The 22,307-nt window shown below is 52.2% G+C and overlaps 3 protein-coding genes across 7 annotated transcripts; 2 read left to right on the top strand and 1 right to left on the bottom strand.

Moving 5' to 3' along the window:
* Positions 1–117: 117 nt before the first annotated feature.
* On the bottom strand, positions 118–12,853 carry PIP5K1A (phosphatidylinositol-4-phosphate 5-kinase type 1 alpha). 3 transcript variants are annotated; one of them, XM_058419124.1, is made up of 16 exons: positions 12,721–12,853; positions 10,351–10,385; positions 9,650–9,724; positions 9,077–9,207; positions 8,729–8,846; positions 8,330–8,482; positions 7,398–7,697; positions 6,303–6,505; positions 5,934–6,017; positions 5,136–5,184; positions 4,574–4,658; positions 4,125–4,268; positions 3,344–3,452; positions 2,990–3,049; positions 2,206–2,263; positions 118–185 (listed from the first exon to the last, which is right to left on the bottom strand). In XM_058419124.1, exons 3-16 carry the CDS (start codon positions 9,722–9,724, stop codon positions 144–146), a joined length of 1,611 nt encoding a protein of 536 aa, XP_058275107.1. In that variant the 5' UTR covers positions 10,351–10,385; positions 12,721–12,853; the 3' UTR covers positions 118–143. The 3 variants fall into 3 exon arrangements, with proteins under 3 accessions (XP_058275107.1, XP_039910168.1, XP_058275106.1); XM_040054234.2 differs by lacking the exon at positions 12,721–12,853 and adding an exon at positions 11,915–11,996 and having other exon boundaries at positions 118–1,815; XM_058419123.1 differs by lacking the exon at positions 12,721–12,853 and adding an exon at positions 11,915–11,996.
* VPS72 (vacuolar protein sorting 72 homolog) lies at positions 12,843–15,970 on the top strand. Its single transcript, XM_040054235.2, has 6 exons — positions 12,843–12,978; positions 13,545–13,697; positions 13,774–13,885; positions 14,364–14,543; positions 14,958–15,099; positions 15,594–15,970. The coding sequence occupies exons 1-6, from the start codon at positions 12,862–12,864 to the stop codon at positions 15,967–15,969; spliced, it is 1,080 nt and encodes a 359-aa protein (XP_039910169.1). The 5' UTR covers positions 12,843–12,861; the 3' UTR covers position 15,970.
* A 1,202-nt stretch (positions 15,971–17,172) lies between these two features.
* Positions 17,173–22,020, top strand: TMOD4 (tropomodulin 4). Of its 3 annotated transcripts, none has more exons than XM_040054237.2 (10): positions 17,173–17,312; positions 17,953–18,087; positions 18,163–18,319; positions 18,885–19,007; positions 19,817–19,906; positions 20,093–20,223; positions 20,454–20,561; positions 20,849–20,992; positions 21,186–21,330; positions 21,930–22,020. In XM_040054237.2, exons 2-10 carry the CDS (start codon positions 17,965–17,967, stop codon positions 21,950–21,952), a joined length of 1,044 nt encoding a protein of 347 aa, XP_039910171.1. In that variant the 5' UTR covers positions 17,173–17,312; positions 17,953–17,964; the 3' UTR covers positions 21,953–22,020. The 3 variants fall into 3 exon arrangements, with proteins under 3 accessions (XP_039910171.1, XP_039910172.1, XP_039910170.1); XM_040054238.2 differs by lacking the exon at positions 17,173–17,312 and adding an exon at positions 17,347–17,528; XM_040054236.2 differs by lacking the exon at positions 17,173–17,312 and adding an exon at positions 17,348–17,556.
* The last annotated feature ends 287 nt before the right edge of the window (positions 22,021–22,307 follow it).

The raw sequence follows: 22,307 nt of genomic DNA, 5'->3' as shown, positions 1-22,307 counted from the left end.
CTGGAACCCCAGCTGCCCTCAAAGTGCCAAACACTGTGGAGCTCCCGGTGAGGAGCTCCAAGCTGACATCAGGATCCTGCAGGGCTGAGTTTAGTTTATCATGGAAAACAGCCACCATTCGTGTCTAAAATTCCATTGCATCATCATGATAATTCTGTCCCAAGTCCAGGAAAATTCCATGAATTCTGTTCCAAGTCCAAGAAAATTCCATGAATTACACTCTCAATCCAGGAAAAATCCATTAATTCCACACCAAAACGTCTTTTTCTCCTTGAAAATGTCCCCCCAAGAAATCCCAAATTTCCCCTTTGGAACAGGGAAATCCACCCCCCCCCCCCCCCCAAAAAAACCCCTGATGCCAAATTTCTAACCCCACCTCCCCCTCCCAGCCTCTGGATGAGGAGAATTCCCAGGAAAAAGAGGAATTATCACAAAAATATTTAAATAATGATAAATATTCCATTCTGATTGGCAAAAAAAATTTGAGAAATTGGGGTGGTTCTCCCCTCCTGATCCGTTAAAAAATGGGAATCAAATGGGATTGGGAGGGAATTTGTCTAATATAGACAAATATTCCAAGGAAAAAGGGGGAAATTCATGGAAATAAAGGAAAATACAATGCAATTTTCCCCAAATTCCCTCAGGGCATCTTGGAAAAATCCAGGTGGGAATTGCTGAGAGCCCTTAAGCTGCGCGTTCCTGGGATAAGGCCATTCCACAGGGGAAAAATCTGGGATTTGAGGGCAGAAAACCTCGGTTTTCCCTTAAAAAAAACCTGGGAAAGGTGGAAAGAGCCTCAGGAATATCCTGGAAAAAATTCCCTCCCCGCTCTACAGTCCGTGTTTTTTGTTCAGCATAAAAAAATTAAAATTCCAGAGTTTTTGTAAAGAAATTCAGGATTTTTTTCCAAGTGGGAATTCTGGGAAAAAGTTGGGGTTTTTCCATTAAAAAAAAAACAAACACCAGTGATGGAGCAAAAATCAGCTCCAACCCCAAGGGTTACTCCAAGATTCTTGGGATGGATCCAGGTGGGAAATTCCTCATTCCATGTTTTTTTTATTATTATTATTATTATTTTCCGTCCCAAAATCTGCTCCTGGAATTTTCTGGGAAGGTCAGAGGTCCTAAAAAAATGGGATTTAGGGACTGGAAAAGTGGAATTTGGAGGGAAATCCTCCAAAAACTGGGGTGGAAATCCCAGGATAGGCTTGGATTCTGAAGATACCAAAACAATCCCTCAAAAAGATAAAAAAAATCCCCAAAAAATCTTCCCTGATGGTGGGAAAAGCTTCCCAAAATTCCTGGTGGGAAAAAGGGAGGAGGAGTCAGGAGCTTTTCCATGATTTTTCCCTCTTTTTTTCCGGGGGATTTTCATTGAGAAACCTGGAGCAAATCCCAATTTATGAATAAAAAGTAAGAATTAATAATTATTATTAATTACTTAATCCCAAGAATTCCCACAGGACTAAAAAACCGGGATGGAATCCAAAGAAAATTTAAAAAATAAAAAAATCCTGAAAAAATCTGGTGCAGCTCCAAATCCCACTGGGAATTTTCCAGGAATTCTCTCCATTTTTTTTCTTTTTTTTCTCATCCCAAAATTCGGGAATTCCTGGGAATTTCAAGTCCCTTTTCCCAAGGTTTTCATCCCACTCGTCCTCGGTTTTCCAATGAATTCGGCGGCTCCGAGAATTCCAGGGGGAATCCCGACATTCCTCCTTTTTCCGAGGGGGATTCCTGGTTTTCCAGCTCCCAGGATCGGTGGGAAAAGAAGGAATTCCAAGGGATTTTTGGGATTCTGTTGGTGCCGATTCACTGGGAAGAGGAAAAAAAAAAAAAACACGGAATAAGGGAACATTAGGAATTTTCCCCTTGAAACATTGGGGGGTATTCCCAAAAATTTCTAATCCTGGAAAATGAGGGGAAGCTCAGGGTTTATCCCAAGTTCTATCTGGATTAAATCTGGGAATGCTCAGCATGGGATTTGGGATATTCCAGACCCTTGGGAAAGAGGAATTTTCCTCCTTTTCCTCCAATTCCAAGGATTTGGGGCTGCCCAAACCCAGGGAATTTTCCAGGCTGAGCTTTGGGAATCAGGAAAGAGCCAATCCCACCCCATTCCCGGGAAAATCTGGGATCCAACACCCACCCACCGCCCCCCCCAAATCCTTGGGAATTCCAGGGTTTTCCATGGAAAACACTCACAAAGCTGATCTCAGTCTCCTGCAGCTCCTCCAGGGGCAGGGAAGGGCCAGGGGATACGCTGGAAAAACAACGTGAAAAGTGGGAATTTTTTGGGAATTTTTAGGGAGAAAGCCAGGAAATCCCAGTGCTAAATCCCCATCTCCTCCATTCCCACGGATTTCCCAGGAAATCCTAGGAAAAGCACCTAGAAAACATCAGAAAATCCGGATTTTCCTAAGGGTTGGTTTTGTTTTGTTTTTTTTTTTCCCCTGGGACTTTTGGAGCATTCCAGGAGAAATCCCTGAAAATTTTCCTGGGGAGACTTCTGGGCTGAGGGAGGGCAGGAAGAGGGAATTCCATGGGATACAAGGATGGGGAAGATTCTTGGGAATTCCAGAGGAGAATTCCATGCAAAACAGGGATAAAGGGAATATCCAATGAAAATTCCACATGGAAAATGTGGATAGAAAGAATATTCCAGGTTAATTACACACTGGAATTCCATGAAAAATGGGGATAAAGAGAATATTCCATGGAAAATGTGGATGAAGGGAATATTCCATAGTTATTCCACCAGGAATTGCATGGAATTTGTGGAAAGAGAGAACATTCCAAGGAAATTCCAAAGGAACCCTACTCCAGGCTGTTCACCTGGGAGCAGGAAAAGCAGGAACATCCCTAGGGGATTTCCTAAGAAATTTCCAAAAATCTTGGAAAGTTTAGGAAAGAACTGACCCCCAAAAGCTCCAAATCCAGGGATTGCCTGGAAAACATTCCATTAAAAAAAAGCTGGATCCAACCTTACCTGGGCAGGGAAACTCCGGGAGTTGCTCCAGGCCCCGGGTGAACTTCCACCCCCACGGACCTGCGGGAAATCAGGATCAGCCAGAAAATTGGGAATTCTGTGAGAGAATTCCCAGTGGGGATCCCATGCTGGGAGAATTCCCAATTTTCCAGAGGGATCATTCCAATGGAATCTTTCTGGAGTGGAGCTGGAATGGGACATAATTCCCAAAAATCTCGGGAATGATCCCAAAGCCTCAGGAATGAGCCCAACTGCCTTCTCCCAATCCCAAACTCTCAGGAAAAAGCCCAAATCCTTGGGAACAATCCCAAACCCCTTTTCCCACCAGGATCGTTCCCGGAATTCTGTTCCCACCTGCTGGGGGGGGATCCGGCACCAGCACTGCCGAGGGAGGGGCTGGACAGGGACAGGGACGTGGGCACCGAGTCACTGCCGGGATGTGGGAGCAGATCCGGCCGGGAACCTGCAACGGGATCGGGATCAGGAGCCGGGAATGGGACTGAGAACAGGAGCCAGGGCTGGGGGTTTTTTTGGATAAAAATGGGAATCCTGTGGGATGAAAAGAGGGATTTTTTTAGGATGAAAATGGAAGGTTTCTTTAGGATAAAAAACTGGGATTTTTCAGGATAAAAACCTGGGATTTTGGGGGGATAAACTCTTAAGATGTTGTCATGACAAAAATGGATGTTTTGGGGATAGAAAAGCAAATTTTTTGGGATAAAATTCCCTCTTCCCACCTTGCTCCAGGTCCAGCTCAGTGTCCAGCTGGGCCTTGGCATCCCAAGCTCCTGGGATTTGAGCTAGAATTTTTTGGGGATAAAAATGGAGATGGTTTTGAGATAAAAATTGGCAGATTTTTGGGGATAAAAATGAGATTTTTTTGGCGATTAAGATGGGGGTTTTTCTAGGATAAAAATGGGGATTGTGTGGGAATAAAAGTTAGGAATTTTTTGGGGTAGAAATGGGGATTTTTTGGGGGGTATGAACAAGGATTTTCTTGGGATAGAAATGGGAATTTTTTTAGGATAAAATCTGGGGGATTTTTGGGATAAAAACTGAGATTTTTAAGGAATAAAATCTGGGGGTTTGGGGGGACAAAAAGGTGATTTTTTGAGATAAAATTCCCTCTTCCCACCTTGCTCCAGGTCCATGTCTGTGCCCAGGTGAGCCCTGGCATCCCCAGCTCCCGGGATTGGGGCTGGGATCGGGATCCCCCCCTGGCAGCTCCTCCTGGGAACGGTGCCACCGCTCCGGCTCTTCTTGGATGGGGAAGGTTTCACTGGAAAAGGGAAAATTCCATCAAAAAATGGGATTTGCCAGGGTTGCTAGGAGGGATGAAGGAGGTAGGGCGGAAAGGAGGAGGAAAAGGAGGAAAAATCCAGTAGGAAAGTGTTTTCCAGGAAAAATAAGGTGGCTTTCCAGGGAAGGGGGAAAAAAAAAAAAAAGAAAAAAGAAAGAAAAAAAAAAAGGACATAAAAACCTGTGAAAAAAGGGAGAAAATCAGGAGTGGGGCCAAGATCTGGGAATTCCTACGGACGTGGCAAAGGAATTTGGGATAAAATAAGGGACATTTGGGACACTCACATGGGATTTTCCGGAATACTGTGTGGCACATGAAGCGTTGGAAGCGCTCGGCATAGAAGCTGGGCCGGTGAACAGACACCGTGTCCTGGAATTCACGGAAAGATGGGATTTAGCCCCAAATCCTGGGAATGTGGGGCGGGGAGGGGGGTATTCAGAGGGGTTTGGGGAGGAACTCTGTGAATCTGAGGAGAAATCCTGGGAATTTTGGTGGAAAGTGAGAAAATTGAGGGGTTTAGGGAGAAATTCTGGGAATTTAGGTAGACATTACAGAGTGTTGGGAGAAATCCTGGGAATTTTGGGGGAAAGGAGGAAAAGCAGGGGTTTGGAAGTGGACTGGGAGAGAAATTCGGGGAATAAATGCCAGGAATTCTCAGGAAAATCAATGGGAGAAGCCTTTCTGGGAGGGGTTTTGGGGAGAAATTCTGGGAATTTGGGTGGAAATCTTGGGAATTTGGGGAGAAATCTGAGGAATTCCCCTCAAAAATTTTTTTTTCGATAAAAATTCCCATTTTTTTGATAAAAATTCCATTTTTTTCCATAAAAATTCCCATTTCCCACTCACCCCATCGTGCACCAAAGCCTTCCAGGAGTGCTCAAGCTTCTTCACGAACCTGCAGGGAGGAAATGGAGCAGAAATTCCCAGGAAATCCCCAAAGAGTCACCAGGGTTTGGATTCTCCCCCTTTATCCCAATTTTTTTCTCGGATTATTATTTTTCGGGGGGAGTTTCCAAAAGTATTACTTGAAATTATTACTAATAATATTTTAATATTTATAATTAATAATTACTTGCTTTATATTACCTTACTAATTAATGTATTATTTTAATTGTAAGATTAATAATAATAATAATCATACCAACAACAATTTTAAAAATTATAATAGCAATTACAAAGGAAAGACTGAAAAAATTAGACGATTTATCAGTAAAATAAAAATATATAATTTAAACATTACTGTAATGCCTGTGTTCATTTTATTTTTAATTAAATTTAGTTTCAAAACTAGGATGCAATTTTATTAATATAAGTCCATTAAATTAAAATTGAAATTCTTACTTTTATTACCATAATAAAATATTACTAATTTGAACAATATTGCTAACATTAAAAATATTAACAATTCATTATCAACATGTAGTACTACTAACACATTGTTACAATAAAAATATAAAAAACAACATTAATTTAATGCACCGATAATAACAGTAACAATTGATTTTTTGGGAGTCAATCCCACAAAAACACCCCGGGAGAAGCCCATGGTGGAAACTCCTGATCCACGGGGATCCAAAGACTCAGGAAAGGTGGGATGAATTAATCAAAAATTAATTGGTAATTAATTAATGATCAATTCCTGACCTGTAGGACTGCAGGACATCGATGATGCCGACGTAGAGCAGCAGCCGCTCCCCCCGGGAATTCCGGGCGGGAATTCCACCCATCCTGGGAAAAGAGGGAGCACGGAATGGGATCAGGGAAAGGATCCACAGGCATCCCAGGGATGGGGAATCCATGGAATAACCTGGGCAGGATTCAGGATTTATCCCTAAAATGCCAATTAAACCAAGACAAGGAATCCTGGAATAGTTTGGGATGGAAAAGATCCCAGACATGCTTAAAGATCCATGACCAGGACCCCTCCCAGTGCCAGCAAAACCCTCCCAGCTTCCCAGGAATCCCAATCCCAGTAAACCCCAGTCGCTGCCAGTAAATCCCAGTCCATCTCACTGGTCATCAGTCTCGAAGGTTCCTCCTCTCCGAGCCTCTCCCTGGATGGACTCCATGGCCGTGGAGTAGAGCGCTCTCTGCGCCGCCGGCCGCCCGCGCCCATCCCCGCCGGAATTCCCGGCCGCGCGTTCCCGCTGCGCCTGGTCCAGGTTGTGGATGGCCACCAGCAGGCTGTAATCCATGATCTTGAAACTCTGGAGAACCTGGAATGAGCAGGAAGACAGGAATTTGGGAACAGGAAGGACAGGTGAAGTAGAAGGAAGCGGTTTTCTGGATTAGAAATGCTCAAAATGTGGGATTTTGGCTCCTAGTTTTGGTGCAAAATGCATAGCAATTCCCAAAGTTTTCCAACTCAGCAGCAGCTAAGACCTAAACCTTCACTGTTTTTCTAAGGAAGAAATCCAAAAGTCATGGGAAGGGAAAGGGTGGAATACCCAGCATTTTCCACAAAAAAACTCTCCAAAGTCCAGAAAAGAAGAAGGAACACACATCATTTTTTCCCACAAAAAAAAAGCAGGAAAAAGGGCAGGACGCCCATCGCTTTCCACAAAAAAACCCCAGAAATACAGAAAAAAGGCAGAACACCCACAATTTTTCCACAAAAAAATCAGGAAAAGGGACAGAATATCCATGATTTGTCCAAAATAAACAGGAAAAAGAGTGGAACACCCACAAGTTTGCCACAAAAAATAGCCCCAAAAAACAGGTAAAAAGAAGGAAAAGCACCAGTTTTTCCACAAAAAAATCAGGAAAAAGGGTAGAACAATCAGAATTTCCCCCCCCCAAAAAATCACAAAACACCATGGAAAATGTACAGAATATCTACAATTATTCTTAAAAAAAACCCAAAAAACAACAACAAAGCAGCACCGGAAAAGGGATGGAACACACACAGGTTTTGCACAAAAAAAACCAAAAAAAAAAACCAAAAAAAACACAACAGGAAAAGAAGCAGAACACCCACAATTTTCCCACAAAAATGCCCAAAAAACTAGGTAAAAAGGAGGAACAACCCAAATTCTTCCACAAAAAAACCCACAAAAGAGAAAAAAGGCAGAACACCCCCAAACTCCCCACCGCCAAAACCAAACTCACCAAGCAATCCCTCTGCAGCGTCTTACACAGGGCGTTGTACATATCCGAGTCCAGGAAGAGCCCGTCGGGAATGTCCTGCATGAAATCCAAGTCCTTGAAGGTGGGGAAAACCTTTTCCCGCTCTTTTTGGGACGCCCGGCGTTTGTAAGTGGAGCCCTTGAGGTCGTACTTGAGGTGCATCCTCACGGAGCGGGGCAGGAGGTTATTCATCACCACGATCCGGATGTTCTTCCCCCCAGCCTGCACGCAGTACAGCCCATAAAATTTGGGAAGGAGGGTCCGTGGGTTTTGGTTCAGGTTCTGGAGCGGGAAAAAAGGGGAAATTTGGTAAAAAACATGCAAATTCATGGAGGTTTGGCGGGAGGGGAGTGGTTTGAGGCATTGTGGGGTTGGGAATGCATCAAAATTGCAGATGAAATTTGGGAATAGCATCAAAATCCCACTGATTTGGGGGTTTTCTATGGAGTGTTGGCATTTTCCAAGGATTTTAGGGTTTTCTACAGAGTTTGGCGTTCAGAATGGGTCAAAGTCACAGATAAAACATGGGAGGAGCATCAAAATCCCACTGGTTTTGTGGCTTTCTATGGATTTTTGATGTTTTGTATGGATTTCAGGGGTTTTCCACAGATTTTTTTGGTTTTTCCATGGATTCATGCCATTTTGCAGTTGGCAATGATTCAAAAATCACATATAAAACATGGGAAGAGCATCAAAATCCCCCTGGTTTGGGAGTTTTGTACGGATTTTGCAGTTTTCTATGGATTTTGGAGGGTTTGGGGATTGAAAACGACTCAAACTCAGTGATGAGGTCACAACACCAACGATTCCAAAGATTCCAAACTGATTTTTGGGGATTCAACTGGGATTTTTTGGTCCCTCCAACCATTACAGTGCTTCCCAGGGTTGGGAATTCCTGGGAATTCTGGGCTCACCATGTAATACCCAGGCAGGAGCTTCTGCAGGAACTCAGCCTCCTTGTGCTGCACAGTTTTGATGATGAACTCGTCATCACTGGAGACGTAGAACAGGGAACCGCTAGCACCCGAGTTGCAGAGCTCGATCAGGGGTTCGCTGCACAGGGAATACTGAGGGGGGAAAGTGGGAAAAGCAGCTGGAATTTCCTTGGGAATGGGTTTTTCCTCTTAGGAACAAGCAGAGGGGGTATTTGGAGTGGGGAAGTGCTGGTGGAAAAGGTGAAATGCAGGAAGGAAAAAAGGGGAAAGACATCCCAAAACATGGGAAAGAAAGAGGGGAGAAGAGCAAAAAATGAGGGGGGAAAAAGAGCGAAAAATGAGGGGGGAACAGGGGGGAAGACCTCTTCCCAAACTCACCAAGTAATCATCCGGGCGGATCCCGAAGAGCTCCCGGAAGTAGCGGAAGGCCACAGGCGCGTAGGTCTTGAACCGGAAATCGTTGTAGTGGTGGGCAGGGGTCAGGTTGCTGCCCTCGCTGCATGAACACGGAATGTTCTGGATTGGGATCGGGATATTCCATAGGGAATCTGACCTGGGACAGGCCCAGGGAGGGCAGGGAATGGGGCAGGGGGGAAAGAGAGGGCAGGGCAGGGGGGAGAAAAAAGTGGGAAAAGAGGGGTAAAGGCAGGGTAAAGGAAAAAATGGGAAATAAAAGAGAAGGGGGGAATAAAGGGGGGAAACTGGGCAAAAACTGGGGATGCCAACCTGGGAAAGAAGATGCTCTCCACAACGTAGAAATCCTGCATGAGCACGTCCCGCTCAGGCTTGGTGCTCAGGCTGCCCACGGTGTGCGTAATGCCCAGCTGGATGGCGCCCTTCAGCGCTGACGACGTGGTCTGCAACGGCAGGCAAAATTCCAGAGGGAATTGCGAGTGGAAACAGGAATTACAGCAGGAATCAGGAGTGGGAACGGGAAGGATTTGATGGGAATGGGAGTTCAGTGGGAATGGGAATTCAATGGGAATGGCTGGAACTCAGTGGGAAGACCTTTAAAAAAAACCCCACACTTCCAAAATTCCAAAACTATTCCCTCTTTACCCAGCCAATTCCAGCCGTTCCATGGGATTTATAGGAATTTTTGTGCCCTTGGGAAACTCCCAGAAAACCTGGGATAATCAGAGATTAAAAATCCTCTTCCTAAAAGATATGGAAAAGCAACCAAAAAAAAAAAAAAAAAAAATCCCCTTTTTCCTTCATTTCCATGGAATCTTCTCCCATTCCCACAGCGATCCCAGGCACAATTTCTTGGGAAAAGGGGAGGAAAAAGTGGTAAATTACCTTTTTGTAGGTGGTTTCCCCTGTGGAATCCACACCTCTATGGCCCTTCCGGATGGTTTGGGATCCTCCTGGCATCTTGAGAGAAAGAAAAACAGGAAGAAAGAGGGAAAAAAATGGGAAAATCCGATTTTTTCCAAAGGTTTTTCCCCACCCAAAATGACCTGGAAAAGCTTGGGGTTTATGCCTGGAATCTATGGAAACCCAGGCTGGGTTTTTCCCATGGTAATTCCAACATTTTAGGAAGAACTTTGGGAAGGTTGCAAATTCCAGTCTGGTGATTCCTAGCCCAGGGATCCAAGGATTCATCCAGGAATTGTTAAATGGAACTTTTCCATGGATTCTGGGGATGGTTCCAGGATAAATTCAGGTTTATGGACCAGGAATTCCCTTGGGAAGGGTAAATTTCCAGAATTCCCATGCAAGGAAATGATCAGGGTCAAGGCAGGAGCTGGAAAGGGAGGAGGAAAACCAAGAAGAAAAGCTAGAATTGGGGATTTTCCAGGCATGGAGTGACCCAGGCTTGGAAAAGAAGCAGGAAAAGCTGGAAAAGGAGAAGAAAAAGCTGGAATTTAGGATTTTCCAGGCAGGGAAAAACTCCAGCTTGGAAAAGGAGCAGGAAACCCTGGAAAAGAAGGAGGAGGAAAAACTGGAAAAAGAACAGGAAAAGCAGGGATCTGGGATTTTTCCAGCCTGGAACTCACCTCAGGAGTCAGGGATTTTTTTAAGGTGCTGGATCCTGCCAAAAGAAAGGAAAATCCATGCTCAGAAAGGATCAATACCAGAAAAGCAGGGGGAGATCCCAGAAAACACCAGAAAAACAGGGAAAAACTCCAGAAAACACGAAATTTGAATTCATCCCAACTGCCCACGCTTTCCTTGGATTTCTGGCTCCAAATTCCAAAGAAAACCACGGATAAAGTGTCAGAAAATCAGGGATCAGGCCTTAAATCATTCCAGGGAAAAATGAGTTGCAAGGAACTCCTTCCCAAATGGAATTTTTATAGATCTGAGCACAAAATTTAAGGTGGAAAAGGTGACTTAGAGATGAAAAAAGTGGGATAAAGGGCTGTATTCTCCCAGGAATTATGCCAGGCTCAGGAAAAACCAGGAAAAGGAAAAATACCTGGCTTTAAAAGGCAAAAAATTCCACCTTATCCCTAAATAAAGCCGGCAAAATCCCCATTTTCTGAGCACCAGCTGCACTTCCAGCCCTTTCCCTGGCTCACATTCCCGCTTATCCAAACAAATTCTAGGTTTTGGTCACCACTCCAACAGCATTCCTGGGCTCTTCTGGGGTTTTTTTGGGACTTCCGGATCCCCGGTTGCTGCTCCCATCCCCATCCCCTCTGAGTGCCCGGAGGGGAACGGGATTTCCCTGGCATCAACAAACTTCTCCCTCCCCTACGTGTTCCCCGGGGTTTTTTTTGTTGGTTTTTTTGGGTGTTTTGTTTTTTTTTTTTTTTGGGGGGGGGGCGGGGGGGATGGGGCGGGGGTGAATTTTGAGCTTGGAATTAGGTTTTTCCACGGAAAAGTCGGGACCAGACCCTGCCCACCAGAGCATCTTAGATACCCTCAGGAAGCTCCAAATCTCACCCAAAATTCCCTCAAGAAGCTTCAGAATCCCCTCACCAAGCGTCCCACATCCCCCCAAATAATAACCTCATTAAAAAACCCCAAAAATCCCCCTCAGCCCCACAATTCCACGCCCCCACACCTCCCATAAAATGCCGAAGACCCCACAAAAATAACTATAAACCAAACACTTTCACACCCCCTAAAACACCTCGAAGACCCCACCAAAACCCCTCACTCCTCACAGCCCGCAGAGCCCAAAAAATTTCTCAAAGACGCCCCCCCAAAAATCCTCGTCAGGCTGACGATTCTATACCCCAAAGAACACCCCAAAATCCCCCCAAAATCTCACAGCACTAAATTCATCAAAATCCCCCAAAGACCCCCTCATCCCTGAGACCCTCAGAGCCACAACAGCCCCCTCACCCCCTCAGACTCCCCCAAAACTCCCCCAAATCCCATTTCCCTCAGCCCCTCACGCCCCAACACCTCTCAAAAGCCCCCCAAAATCCCCCCGTTCGCCTCAGCCCCTCATGCCCTCAGAGCCACCTCACACCCTCACGCTCAGCCCCTCACGCCCTCAGACTCCCTAGCCTCTTCCCTCACACCCCAGCCGCGGCCACCCGGATCCCCCCCGAGCTCCCTCTAAGCTCCCTCCACAGCCCCACCCCCAGCCCCGTTCCCGGCCGGTACCGCCGAGGCCTCCGCTGCTGCCGCTACTACCGCCGGACTCGGGCCCCGCAGCCGCCATCTTGAAGCGCGCGCTGCACCCCCCCCCCCCTCAACTCAGCCCGCCCCCGCCAGCCACGCCTGGCCACGCCCACGCCCACTCGGGCCACGCCTGTTTGTGAAGAGATCACTCCCCCTCCCGCCTATTGTCACTCCTTGTATGTCTTGAGACTCGCCCACTCGCGGTTCAGACACGCCCCTTTACTGCAGGACCCCCCTCCTCGAAGTTAAACCACGCCTCTTCCCCACCCACCCCGCCCCTCCGCCCTGAACCACGCCCCCTCCGTGCGCGGCCTCACCAATCACGTGTGGCCACGCCCCATTTTATGCTAAACCACGCTCCTTTCGTGCTTCGCCCCACGCGGCCACGGGCGATGAGGGGGGGGGGCCACGCGGGGGGGCCCGCATGGTGCATGCGCAGCTCGGCTCCACCTCCCCCCGTTCTACCCCAGTTCGGAATCGCCGACGAACGGCGTGGGGGGGGGGGGGGAGAACGTCACATGGAGCAGGGGCATCATATGAGTACATCAAATGATACTAGAATGCAGCACCCTTCTATGCCACACTCCAAATCAGTGACGTCACGGGGCACACGTGTCCTCACCCTGTGATGTCACAGAGCAAACACATGTCCATCATGTGACATCACACTGCTGACTCAGTCATTGATGTCTCTACCTTATGATGTCACAGAACACACACTCAACCATGACCCCACAGCTCGCGCAGCCATCCCATGACGTCACCCCATGCAATGACGTCACCCTCACCTCACGTCTCCCCTTTTCTCGCGCGGTGTCGCCCTCTCTCTCCCCATCGATCGCTCTGCGCTCGCTCTCCCTCCCTCAGCACTCCAGCGAGGACGGGGGGGCGGTCCCGGCACTCGGCGGGCGGCTGAGCCGAGCGCCGAGATGAGCCTGGCCGAGGGCCGCGCCCCGCGGAGAACGGCCGGGAATCGCCTCTCGGGGCTGCTCCAGGCCGAGGAGGAGGACGAGTTCTACCAGACCACCTACGGCGGCTTCAACGAGGCGAGCGGCACCGGGAGGGAGCGGCGGGAGGCGCCACAAAGCGGAAACGGAGCGAACCCGGCAGGAACGGGCCCGGCGCTCTGAGGGGGAGGGAGAGGAGTGGCGGGAAAACGTGAGGGGAGGGGTGGGGGAGTGAGGGAGGTTGGGCGTCCCGAGTAGGGATTTCCAGGGAATGTGGGGATGTCCAGGGGTGTGGGAATATCCGTAACAGCCCCATAATGCGGATGAGGTTTTGGGGGATCAATGGGATCCCCCGGGTGATCCATCGCTGTTGGATTCCGGGATAACGGGTCCCGTGGGAACCCCTCAGAAGGGTCTGTGGGGTGAACTATCCCAAATTCCACAGGAATCCTGGGATAACGAGGACTGGGGAGTCTCCAGAGGGACCCATCCCTGTATCCAACAGGATTCTGGGGACAATGAATCCTATGTGGATCCATCAGGGTGGTTCCATAGTTCCCAATCCCATATTCCCAATATTTCACAGGAATCCAGGCACGAGTCCCATGGGGATCCCTTGGTGGGATTCCAGAATCATCGCTCCCATATTCCCAATGTTCCCACAGGAATCCGGGGACGACGAGTACCGTGGGGAGCACTCAGACAGTGATGACGAGGTGGATTCAGACTTCGACATTGACGAGGGCGATGAGCCAGGCTCAGAGCAGGATGAGGCCGAGCCCCGGCGCCGCCGCCGCATCCTCACCAAGGCCTACCGGGTACCCAGCCGTTCCTGGGGAAAAATAGGGAAATCCACCATTTGGGGAGGGTTTTTTAATCCTCAGTGTCCTTCAGGAGCCGCTCAAGAGCCTGCGGGCCAAGAAGACAGAGGGGCCACGGGGAGGATCCCAGAGGAGTAGGGAGGTGAAATCTGTACCCTTGGAGCTGCAGGAGGATGTGGGAGACAGTGAGTGTGGTGTGGGATGGGGTGGGGATGGGGTAGGGATGGGTGGGATGAGTGGGAATGGGTGGGGATGGGGTGAGAGCAGGATCTTGGTGATACTAGGTGAAAATGGAATCCTTTGGGAGAGTTCCTGGTGCTCCACGGGATGGAAATGGGATCTCCTGGTGATCCCAAATGGAAATGAGATCCTCTGGGAGAGCTCATGGTTGTCCAGGGGTCGGAAATGCGGTCCATGGATGTTCCCAGTGATCCCAGTTGGAAAAGGGATCCTTTGGGAGAGCTCCTGGTTCTTCAGGGGCTGGAAAGGGGATCCTCTGGGAGAACTGGTTCTCCTGGGGTCAGAAACACGGTCCTGGGGATCTGTAGGTGGTCCAAGGGTTGGCAATGGGATCCTCTAGCAGAGCTCCTGGTTCTCCGGAGGCTGGAAATGTGATCCCTGGGGGTCTCCGAGGATCCCGTGGCTGATCCAGTCCCATTGCAGGCCGGAAGCATATGCGGCAGTCCACCACGGAGCACACCCGGCAGACGTTCCTGCGGCTTCAGGAGCGCCAGGTGCAATCCAAGCGGAAAAAGGGAGGCCCCAACTATGAGCGGCCCCTGACCCAGGAGGAGCTGCTGGAGGAGGCCAAGATCACCGAGGAGATCAACCTGCGTTCCCTGGGTGAGTCAGATTGGGATCAGGATCGGGGCTGGGGTACTGTGAATGGGATACTGGCAATGAGAAAGTGGGAGTGGTCTGGGATACTGGGACAGGGGCAGCAGGAATGGGACAGGAACACTGGGAATGGCAGAGGGACTTTGGGAATGGCATCAGGACAACAAAAATGGGACATGGAATTTGACAGGGGCACCAGGAATGGCACCAGGACACAGGGAATGGGACAGGGACACTGGAAATGATGCTGGGAATGGGACAGGGCCCTCAGGAATGGCACCAGGATGGCAGGAATGGTACAGGGAAGAGCACTGGGAACGGCACAGGGATCCCAGCATCAGACCTGTCGCTACTGTGCCAGGATGAGCCATTCCCTGACCCATTCCTTGACCCCATTCCCGACCCAATTTCTGACCCCAGAGAACTACGAGCGGCTGGAGGCGGACAAGAAGAAGCAGGTACAGAAGAAGAGGAAGATCATGGGCCCAGTGATCCGGTACTGGTCCCTGACCATGCCCCTCCTGCCCGAGCCCGGCCGCGATGACCCCGTGGATGTTGAGGGGTGAGTGGCACCAGAATCCCAAATCCCAACCTGGATTCTACCCTGGAGCTGCTCCAGAGGGGTTGGACAGCTCCCAAATCCCAAAATTCCAGTTTTGGAGGGTGGATTTGGGCACTGACTCCCAACCTGGAGAATTCCTTTCGCTTTGTCCCTGGGGAGGGAAAAGCACATAGAAGCCCCCAAATCCTGTGGGAGGGAAAAGAAGGGTTTGGGTACCAACTTGGAGCTCCCAAATCCCATGGGGAAAAGCAGCTTTGAAGCCCCAAATCCCATGGGAGAAGCAGGTTCTGGGCACCACCTTGGTTATCCCAAATCCCCAATCCCCCATTGGAGAAGTACTTTTTGAGATCCCAAATCCCGTGTTGGAAAATCACTTTTGAGGCCCCAAAACCCACTGGATCACAGTTTTGGAGGACCACCTCAGCACCCCATACCCCGAGGCTCATCTGGCTGGGTTCCCCCACCTCTCCCAGCCTCTCCTGCTGCTGTTCCAGGCTGGACCCCGACTCGCACGCTGCCACCACTGCCCCATTACCCCCGGCGAAATGCTCTCGCACCTTCATCTCCTTCAGCGACGACGCCACCTTCGAGCGCTGCTTCCCCAAATCCAAACCGCCGCGGCTGCCGGTGCGGGAGCTGTGCCCCGTCACCCACAAACCGGCCCTGTACCGCGACCCCATCACCGACATCCCCTACTCCAACGCCCGCGCCTTCCGCATCATCCGCGAGGCCTACAGGAAGTACATCACGGCCCACGGGCTGCCCAGCGCCGCCGCAGCTGCCGCAGCCATGGCAGGGGGCAGCGAGAGCCCCGGGGCGCGGCCGGGGAGGCAGAAAATCGTCATCAAGCAGAGCGTGCCCAGTGCCTGAAATCCCGGGATTTGGGATTTTGTGGTATCGGGGTGCTGGGATTGACAGCGGTGACGGTTTTGTCGAGGGGCTTCCATTCAGAATGGCAGAAAATCACCATCAAACTAAGTGTTTCCGGTGCCTCAAATCCTGAGATTTAGGGAGGTTGGGATTTAGGGGTGTTGGGATGTAGGGATTTTGTGGTATGGGGATATTGAGGTGTTGAGGTCATCAGCAGCGATGGTTTTATTGAGGGACTCCTGCCCAGGACACCAAAAAATCGTCATCAAACAAAGTGTTCCCAGTGCTTGAAATCCCAAGATTCTGGGGTATTGGGATCTGGGGATAGTGGGATATGGGATTTGGGATATTGTGAGAAGGGGTCAGCTGCAGTGGCGGTTTTGTTGAGGAAGCCCTGAAAGGATGGCAGAAAATAGTCATCAAAATGTTCCCGGTACCTGAAATCCCAGGATTTTGGGGTGCTAGGATATTGGGATTTGGGATTTAGGGATACGGGATCACCCCGAGTGATTTTTTTGGGGAGTTACTGTTCATCACGGGTGTTGGAGGAGGGAATAAAGTGGAGTTGGGGGTTGGTTTTTATTGGGTGGTGGGAGATCCTAAAAAAATAGGGGTTGGAGCCCCTTTTTCCAAGAGATCCTACAAGAAATAAAATGGTTTGTGGAACCCTTTTCCAGGAAATCCTACAGAAAATATGGGGTGGGATCCCCTTTTTCCAGGAAATCCTACGATAAACAAGGTTCATGAACCCTACAATAAACAAATGGTTTGTGGGATCCCCTTTTCCAGAAGACCCTACAAAAATAATTCCCAGGTCCCCCAAACCCCATTTGGATTTATAGGACTTTGGAAGGATCTGCTCTCCCTTTTCCCCCGGTGGGTTTTGGGGTCAGAGTCTTGTGGGATTTACAGGATTCGGGAAGGATCCGCTCTCCCTTTCCCCGGTGCTTTTTGGGGTCAAATTTAGAGGATTCGGAAGGATCTCCTCTCCTTTTTCCCCGGCGGTTTTGGGCGGTCGAAGCTGTGTAGGATTTATAGGATTCGGAAAGGATCCGCTCTCGCTTTCCCCCGGCGGTTTTTGGGGTCGGCGCGGCCCCGCGGGGCCGGGGCGGGGCCCCCCCGTTCCCGATAAGGGCCAGGACACGCGATCCGCCCCTCCCGGCCCGATAAAGCGCTGATCTCATGCCCTGCGCGGCCCCACAACTTTGGGATCGGCCCCGGGGCAGCGGGATCAGCGCCAAGCATTTGGGATCGGCTTTAGGATCCAGCCCACAGCTTTAGCATAGCTCGCGGGATCAGCGCCGGCGTTTGGGATCGGCCCCTGCTTTTGGAATCGGCCCCAGGTGCGGCCCCGCGTTGTCCCCAAGGGGGTGGTGGCCTTGTCACCTCCTCCCCCTTCCCGCTGTACAAATTCTGGGATTCGGGGGATCCCGGAGCCGCTTCCCAAAGGAATTGCCACGCTCCGAGGGGGGTGGAGCGGGGCAGGTGTGTCCCCACCCCCCGCTTTGGGGAGCCTGCGGAGTGGCGTTTGTGGGGTCGCGACATTTGAGGACGCCGCGGTTTGTCCCTCCTGTTGCCCTCGGGATGGTGAATTTGGGTGGAAGGGATTCTGGAATGGGGGGGGGGGGGGGGGGGGCGGGGGGGGGATGTGACCCTGGGAGGTGACAAAGGTTTGGGACACTTTTGGGGTGTGCTCGGTGTCCCCAAGCGCTGTCCCCGCAGAGGGTGACACGGTCCCCTGTGTCCCTCCCTTGTCCCACTCTGTCCTGTCGTTGTTCCCCTGAGTCCCGCGCTGTCCCCAGCGGTGCCACCCCGCTGTCCCTCCGTGTCCCCACGTGTCCCCGCCGTCCCCAGCATTGCCACCCCCGCTGTCCCCCCCATTTCCCGCGCTGTCCCCTCTCTGTCTCCCCGTGTCCCCCCTTGTCCCAGCACTGCCCCTCCATGTCCCACGCTGTCCCAGCGCTGCCACCCCGCTGTCCCCAGGTCCCCGCGGCCATGACGCCATACCGCCAGGAGCTGGAGAAGTACCGCGACATCGACGAGGACAAAATCCTGCGGGAGCTGTCCCCGGAGGAGCTGGCACAACTGGACGCCGAGCTGGCCGAGATGGACCCCGAGGTGGGCACGGGGACACCGGGGGGGACCCGCGGGGACACCGCAGCCAGCAGGAGGTGACACGGGCGATGTCTCCAGAACGTACTGCTGCCAGCGGGGCTGCGACAGCGGGACCAGACCCAGAAGAGCCCCACGGGACCCCTGGACAGGGACGCGCTCCTGCAGCACCTGGAGAGGCAAGCGCTGGAGGTCGAGGAGCGCCAGGACCTTGTGCCCTTCACCGGGGAGAAAAAAGGTCTGGGGACAGACTGGGGACAGTGGGCGTAGCAGGAGGGGCAGGCTGGGGACGCTGAGGGGACACTGAGGGGACCGGTCCCCCATGCTCGGGTATATTTAGCTTGGCCTTGCCAGCGGCTCGGGTGTCCTGGGCGAGCTGGGCCCCCGCCAGCCCTGGGCACGGCCACCACCCCTGGCAGTGTTATCTCTGACAGTGCCACCGCCCCTGGCAGTGCCAGCCCTGGGATGGTCACAACTCCTGGCAGTGTCACACCCCTGGCACAGTGTCCCCCCCCTCAGGCCGGGTGCCACTCCAGCAATGGCCTTGGTGTCCTCAGCCTGTGTCACCCTATCCCTCTGTCCAGTGTCCCTAGCCAGTGTGGCAGTGTCCCCATGCCCAGTGTGACAGTGCCCCAGGGTCCTTGTCCCCATGCCACCGTGTCTCGTGTGAGTGTCCCCATGTCCCCTGTGACTCTGCCCCACTCTCTCTGTGTCCCCAGGGAAGCTGTTTTTCCCCATGTCCCCAAGGAAGCCATTTGTCTCCATGTCCCCTATGACCCTGTCCCCATGTCCCCGGTCCCCAGGGAAGCCATTTGTCCCCAAGGCGACGGTGCCGACGCTGCCACGGGAGGAGCAGGTGACGCTGGAGCCGGAGCTGGAGGAGGCGCTGGCCAACGCCACTGAGGCTGAGATGTGTGACATCGCCGGTGGGTGGGAACGGGATTGGGAACAGGATTAGGAATGGGATGTGTGACATCGCCGGTGGGTGGGAACGGGATTGGGAACAGGATTAGGAATGGGATTGGGAACGGGATGTCTGACATCGCCGGTGAGTGGGAAGGGAATGGGGATGGGAAGGGGGACTTGGATGGGGCTGGAATGGGGGTGGGATTTCTAAAGGATAGGATGGGATGGGATTGGGATGGGATTTCCACGGGATCAGGACAGGATGGGAATGAGGTCAGACTCTGTGCAGGCCAGGATCCGCACGGGGCCGGGATCGGCAGCAGGAAGGGCCCTGGCCAAGGGTAACGCTGTCCCTGGGGACGGCCGTGTGTCACAGCATACCCCTGTGTCACCTGGGGGGGGCACGGAGCACGAGGCTGGCATGGCACACCTGTCACTGTGTCACTGTCATACACCTGAGTGCCACACCATGTCCCTGTGTCATACACCCGAGTGTCACGCACCCGAGTGTCACCCGCATTGTCCCACAATGTCACACTCGGTCCCCTCTCACCCTCTGTGTCCCCTCACTTAAAGCATGTCCGACCACACCTTATGTCCCAGTGCCACCTCCTCGAGGGGACAGTGGGGTCCTGTGACCCATGTCCCCAATGTCCCTCTGATGTCCCCGCTGTCCCCAATGTCACTGTGGTGTCCCCGCAACCATTCTAGGCATGCACACACTGATGAGTGACCAGCAGCACTCCCCAATGGGAGTTCCTGTGTCTCCTGTGTCCCCTGTGACCCCGAATGTCCCCAGTGTGACCCTGCTGTCCCCATGTCTCTGCAGCCATCCTGGGCATGTACACGCTGATGAGTAACAAGCAGTACTACGATGCCATCTGCAGCGGGAACATCTGCAACACCGAGGGCATCAACAGTGAGTGACAAAGGGACAAAGGGGACAGAGGACAGAGCCTGGGCCAGGGGGCAGGGTGATAAACGGCTGTCCCCATGGGGTCCCCACACTGTGCCCATGGCTCCATGCTGTCCCCATGTCCCTGAGCCCTGTCCCCACATCCCCACACTGTCCCCGTGGTGTCCCCATGCTGTCCCCATGTCCCAGGCGTGGTGCAGCCAGACCGGTACCGGCCAGTGCCAGATGAGCCCCCGAATCCCACGGATGTGGCCGACACGCTGCGGCGGCTGCAGGACGATGACCCCGCGCTGCAGGACGTCAACCTCAACAATATCAAGGTGACACCGTGTTGCCACTGTCCCCGGTGCATCCCCAGGAGGGCCACAGGGGGCCATGGGCAACCCTGAGGTGTCCCTATGGGGATGGTCCGTGTCCCCACAATGCCCCCAAGATGACAGGTCCCACCCCAGGGTGTCCCAAGGGGGGTGGTTCCTGTTCCCAAAGTGTCCCCAACATGATAGGTCCCACCCCAGCCCCTCGGTGACCCTGTGTCCCCAACTCTCCCCAGGACATCCCTGTCCCCACACTCGAGGCCATCTGCCACGCAATCAAGACCAACACCCACGTGCGCAGCCTCAGCCTGGTGGCCACGCGCAGCAATGACCTCGTGGCCAACGTGAGTCCCCAAATGTCCCCAGGTGTCCCCAAATGTCCCTGCATGGGTTGGGGTAAATCCCTGCCCTGTGTCTCCCATGTCCCCAGCCAGTTTGGGACAGTCCCCACCCTGTTCCCTGTCCCCCCATCCCTGAGACACCAATGGCGATGTCCCCTTGGTGCCATTTATGGTGCCACTGTGGAGCCACTCTGGTGCCGCTGTGGTGTCTGCAGGTGGTGGGTGGGTGGGACTGGTGGTGTCCCCAGGCGGTGGCACTGGTGACACAGGTGCCACTCTGGTGTCCCCAGGCGGTGGCTGAGATGCTGGAGCAGAACCAGAGCCTGCAGAGCCTCAACCTTGAGTCCAACTTCATCACCAGTGCAGGGATGCTGCGGCTGCTGGAAGCCATTGGGCACTGCCCAACACTGACCGAGATCAGAGTAGACAACCAGGTGACAATGGCAGGGACAGCAGGGACAGGGACAGCATAGACCTGGACAAAAGGGATACCGGGAACACCAGGGGAGGTGACAATGACATGTCCTCCAGTGCCAGCGCCTCGGGGACACAGTGGAGATGGCCATGGCGGCCACCCTGGAGCGGTGACAATGACAGTGACACTGACAATAACAATGTCCCCAACAGTGCCAGCGCCTCGGGGACACAGTGGAGATGGCCATGGCGGCCACCCTGGAGCGGTGCCCGGCGCTGCTGCGCTTCGGTTACACCTTCACCTTGCAGGGCCCGCGGGCACGCGCTGCCGCCGCCCTCACTCGCAACAACGAGCTCCGTGAGTGTCCCCAGGGGGGAATTGGGGGTCCCAGATTTTCCCCCCATTCTGAGGAGCTCCTGAGTGTCCCCAAGTGTCATTGTCGAGATGGCCGCAGCACTCAAGAGCACTCCCTTAAAAACTTCAGGGGGCTCCAAGTATCAGTACCCTGTTATCTAAAAGTCTTTCATACCTTTTCTATGTTGCAGTCGCATCAGTCGCATTCTCTCCTTCTTTTACCTTCTTTCTGCGTTTCCAGCTCGCTGCTTCCTGTCCCTGGCACGGCCACTTTACCCTGTCCGTTCCTCGTAGAGCATCTCACCCTTTCTGTCCCTCGCATGACCTCCTGTCCCTTCCTCCTCGCAGCATGGCCAGCAGACTCCAACTGACTCCTCTCCCAGCTAATTCCCTCTTCTATTACACCCAGGGCTGTGAGGGCAAGGCTGTTCCCACCCTTTGATCTTTAACACAGCTGCAATGGGGGCAAGATTGCCTTTAGCACTATATCTATCTGTCTTCCCACACCCAGTTATCCCCTTGGGGTCCCAGGTTTGTCCCCAGGTGTCCCCTGGAAGGAATTTGGGATCCCAGGTTTGTCCCAGCCTTTTCTTTCCCCCCAGGTCGCCAACAGAAGAAATCCTAAAAATTCCACCGTGCCCGCCCCAAGCTCAAGAACCGCTGGGAATAAACTGGAAAAATGGTAGAAAAAAACATGGATTCCTGGTCCCTTGGGGTTTTGGGGGTGGCCCTGGCCCCAAATGTGTCCCCTTGGATGTGTGGGGTCATCCTGCATTCCTGTGGGAAACCCCAAATCCCCTGATTTTGGGGGTTCTGAGGGGTTTGGAAGAAAATCATAAAAACCTAAGTGGGGGGATTCCCACAGGGAATGGGGAAAAGGATGGGGATAGGGGCAGGAACATTTGGGGACAGCAGGGGGGGTCAGGCCCCCCCAGAACCCCCAAATCCCTTTCCTGGGACAATTCCCAACACTGTGACAG

Source organism: Hirundo rustica, unplaced genomic scaffold, assembly GCF_015227805.2.
Source record: "Hirundo rustica isolate bHirRus1 unplaced genomic scaffold, bHirRus1.pri.v3 scaffold_61_arrow_ctg1_1, whole genome shotgun sequence".
NCBI classification, from domain to species: domain Eukaryota; kingdom Metazoa; phylum Chordata; class Aves; order Passeriformes; family Hirundinidae; genus Hirundo; species Hirundo rustica.
This window is presented reverse-complemented; position numbering and strand designations above follow the sequence as displayed.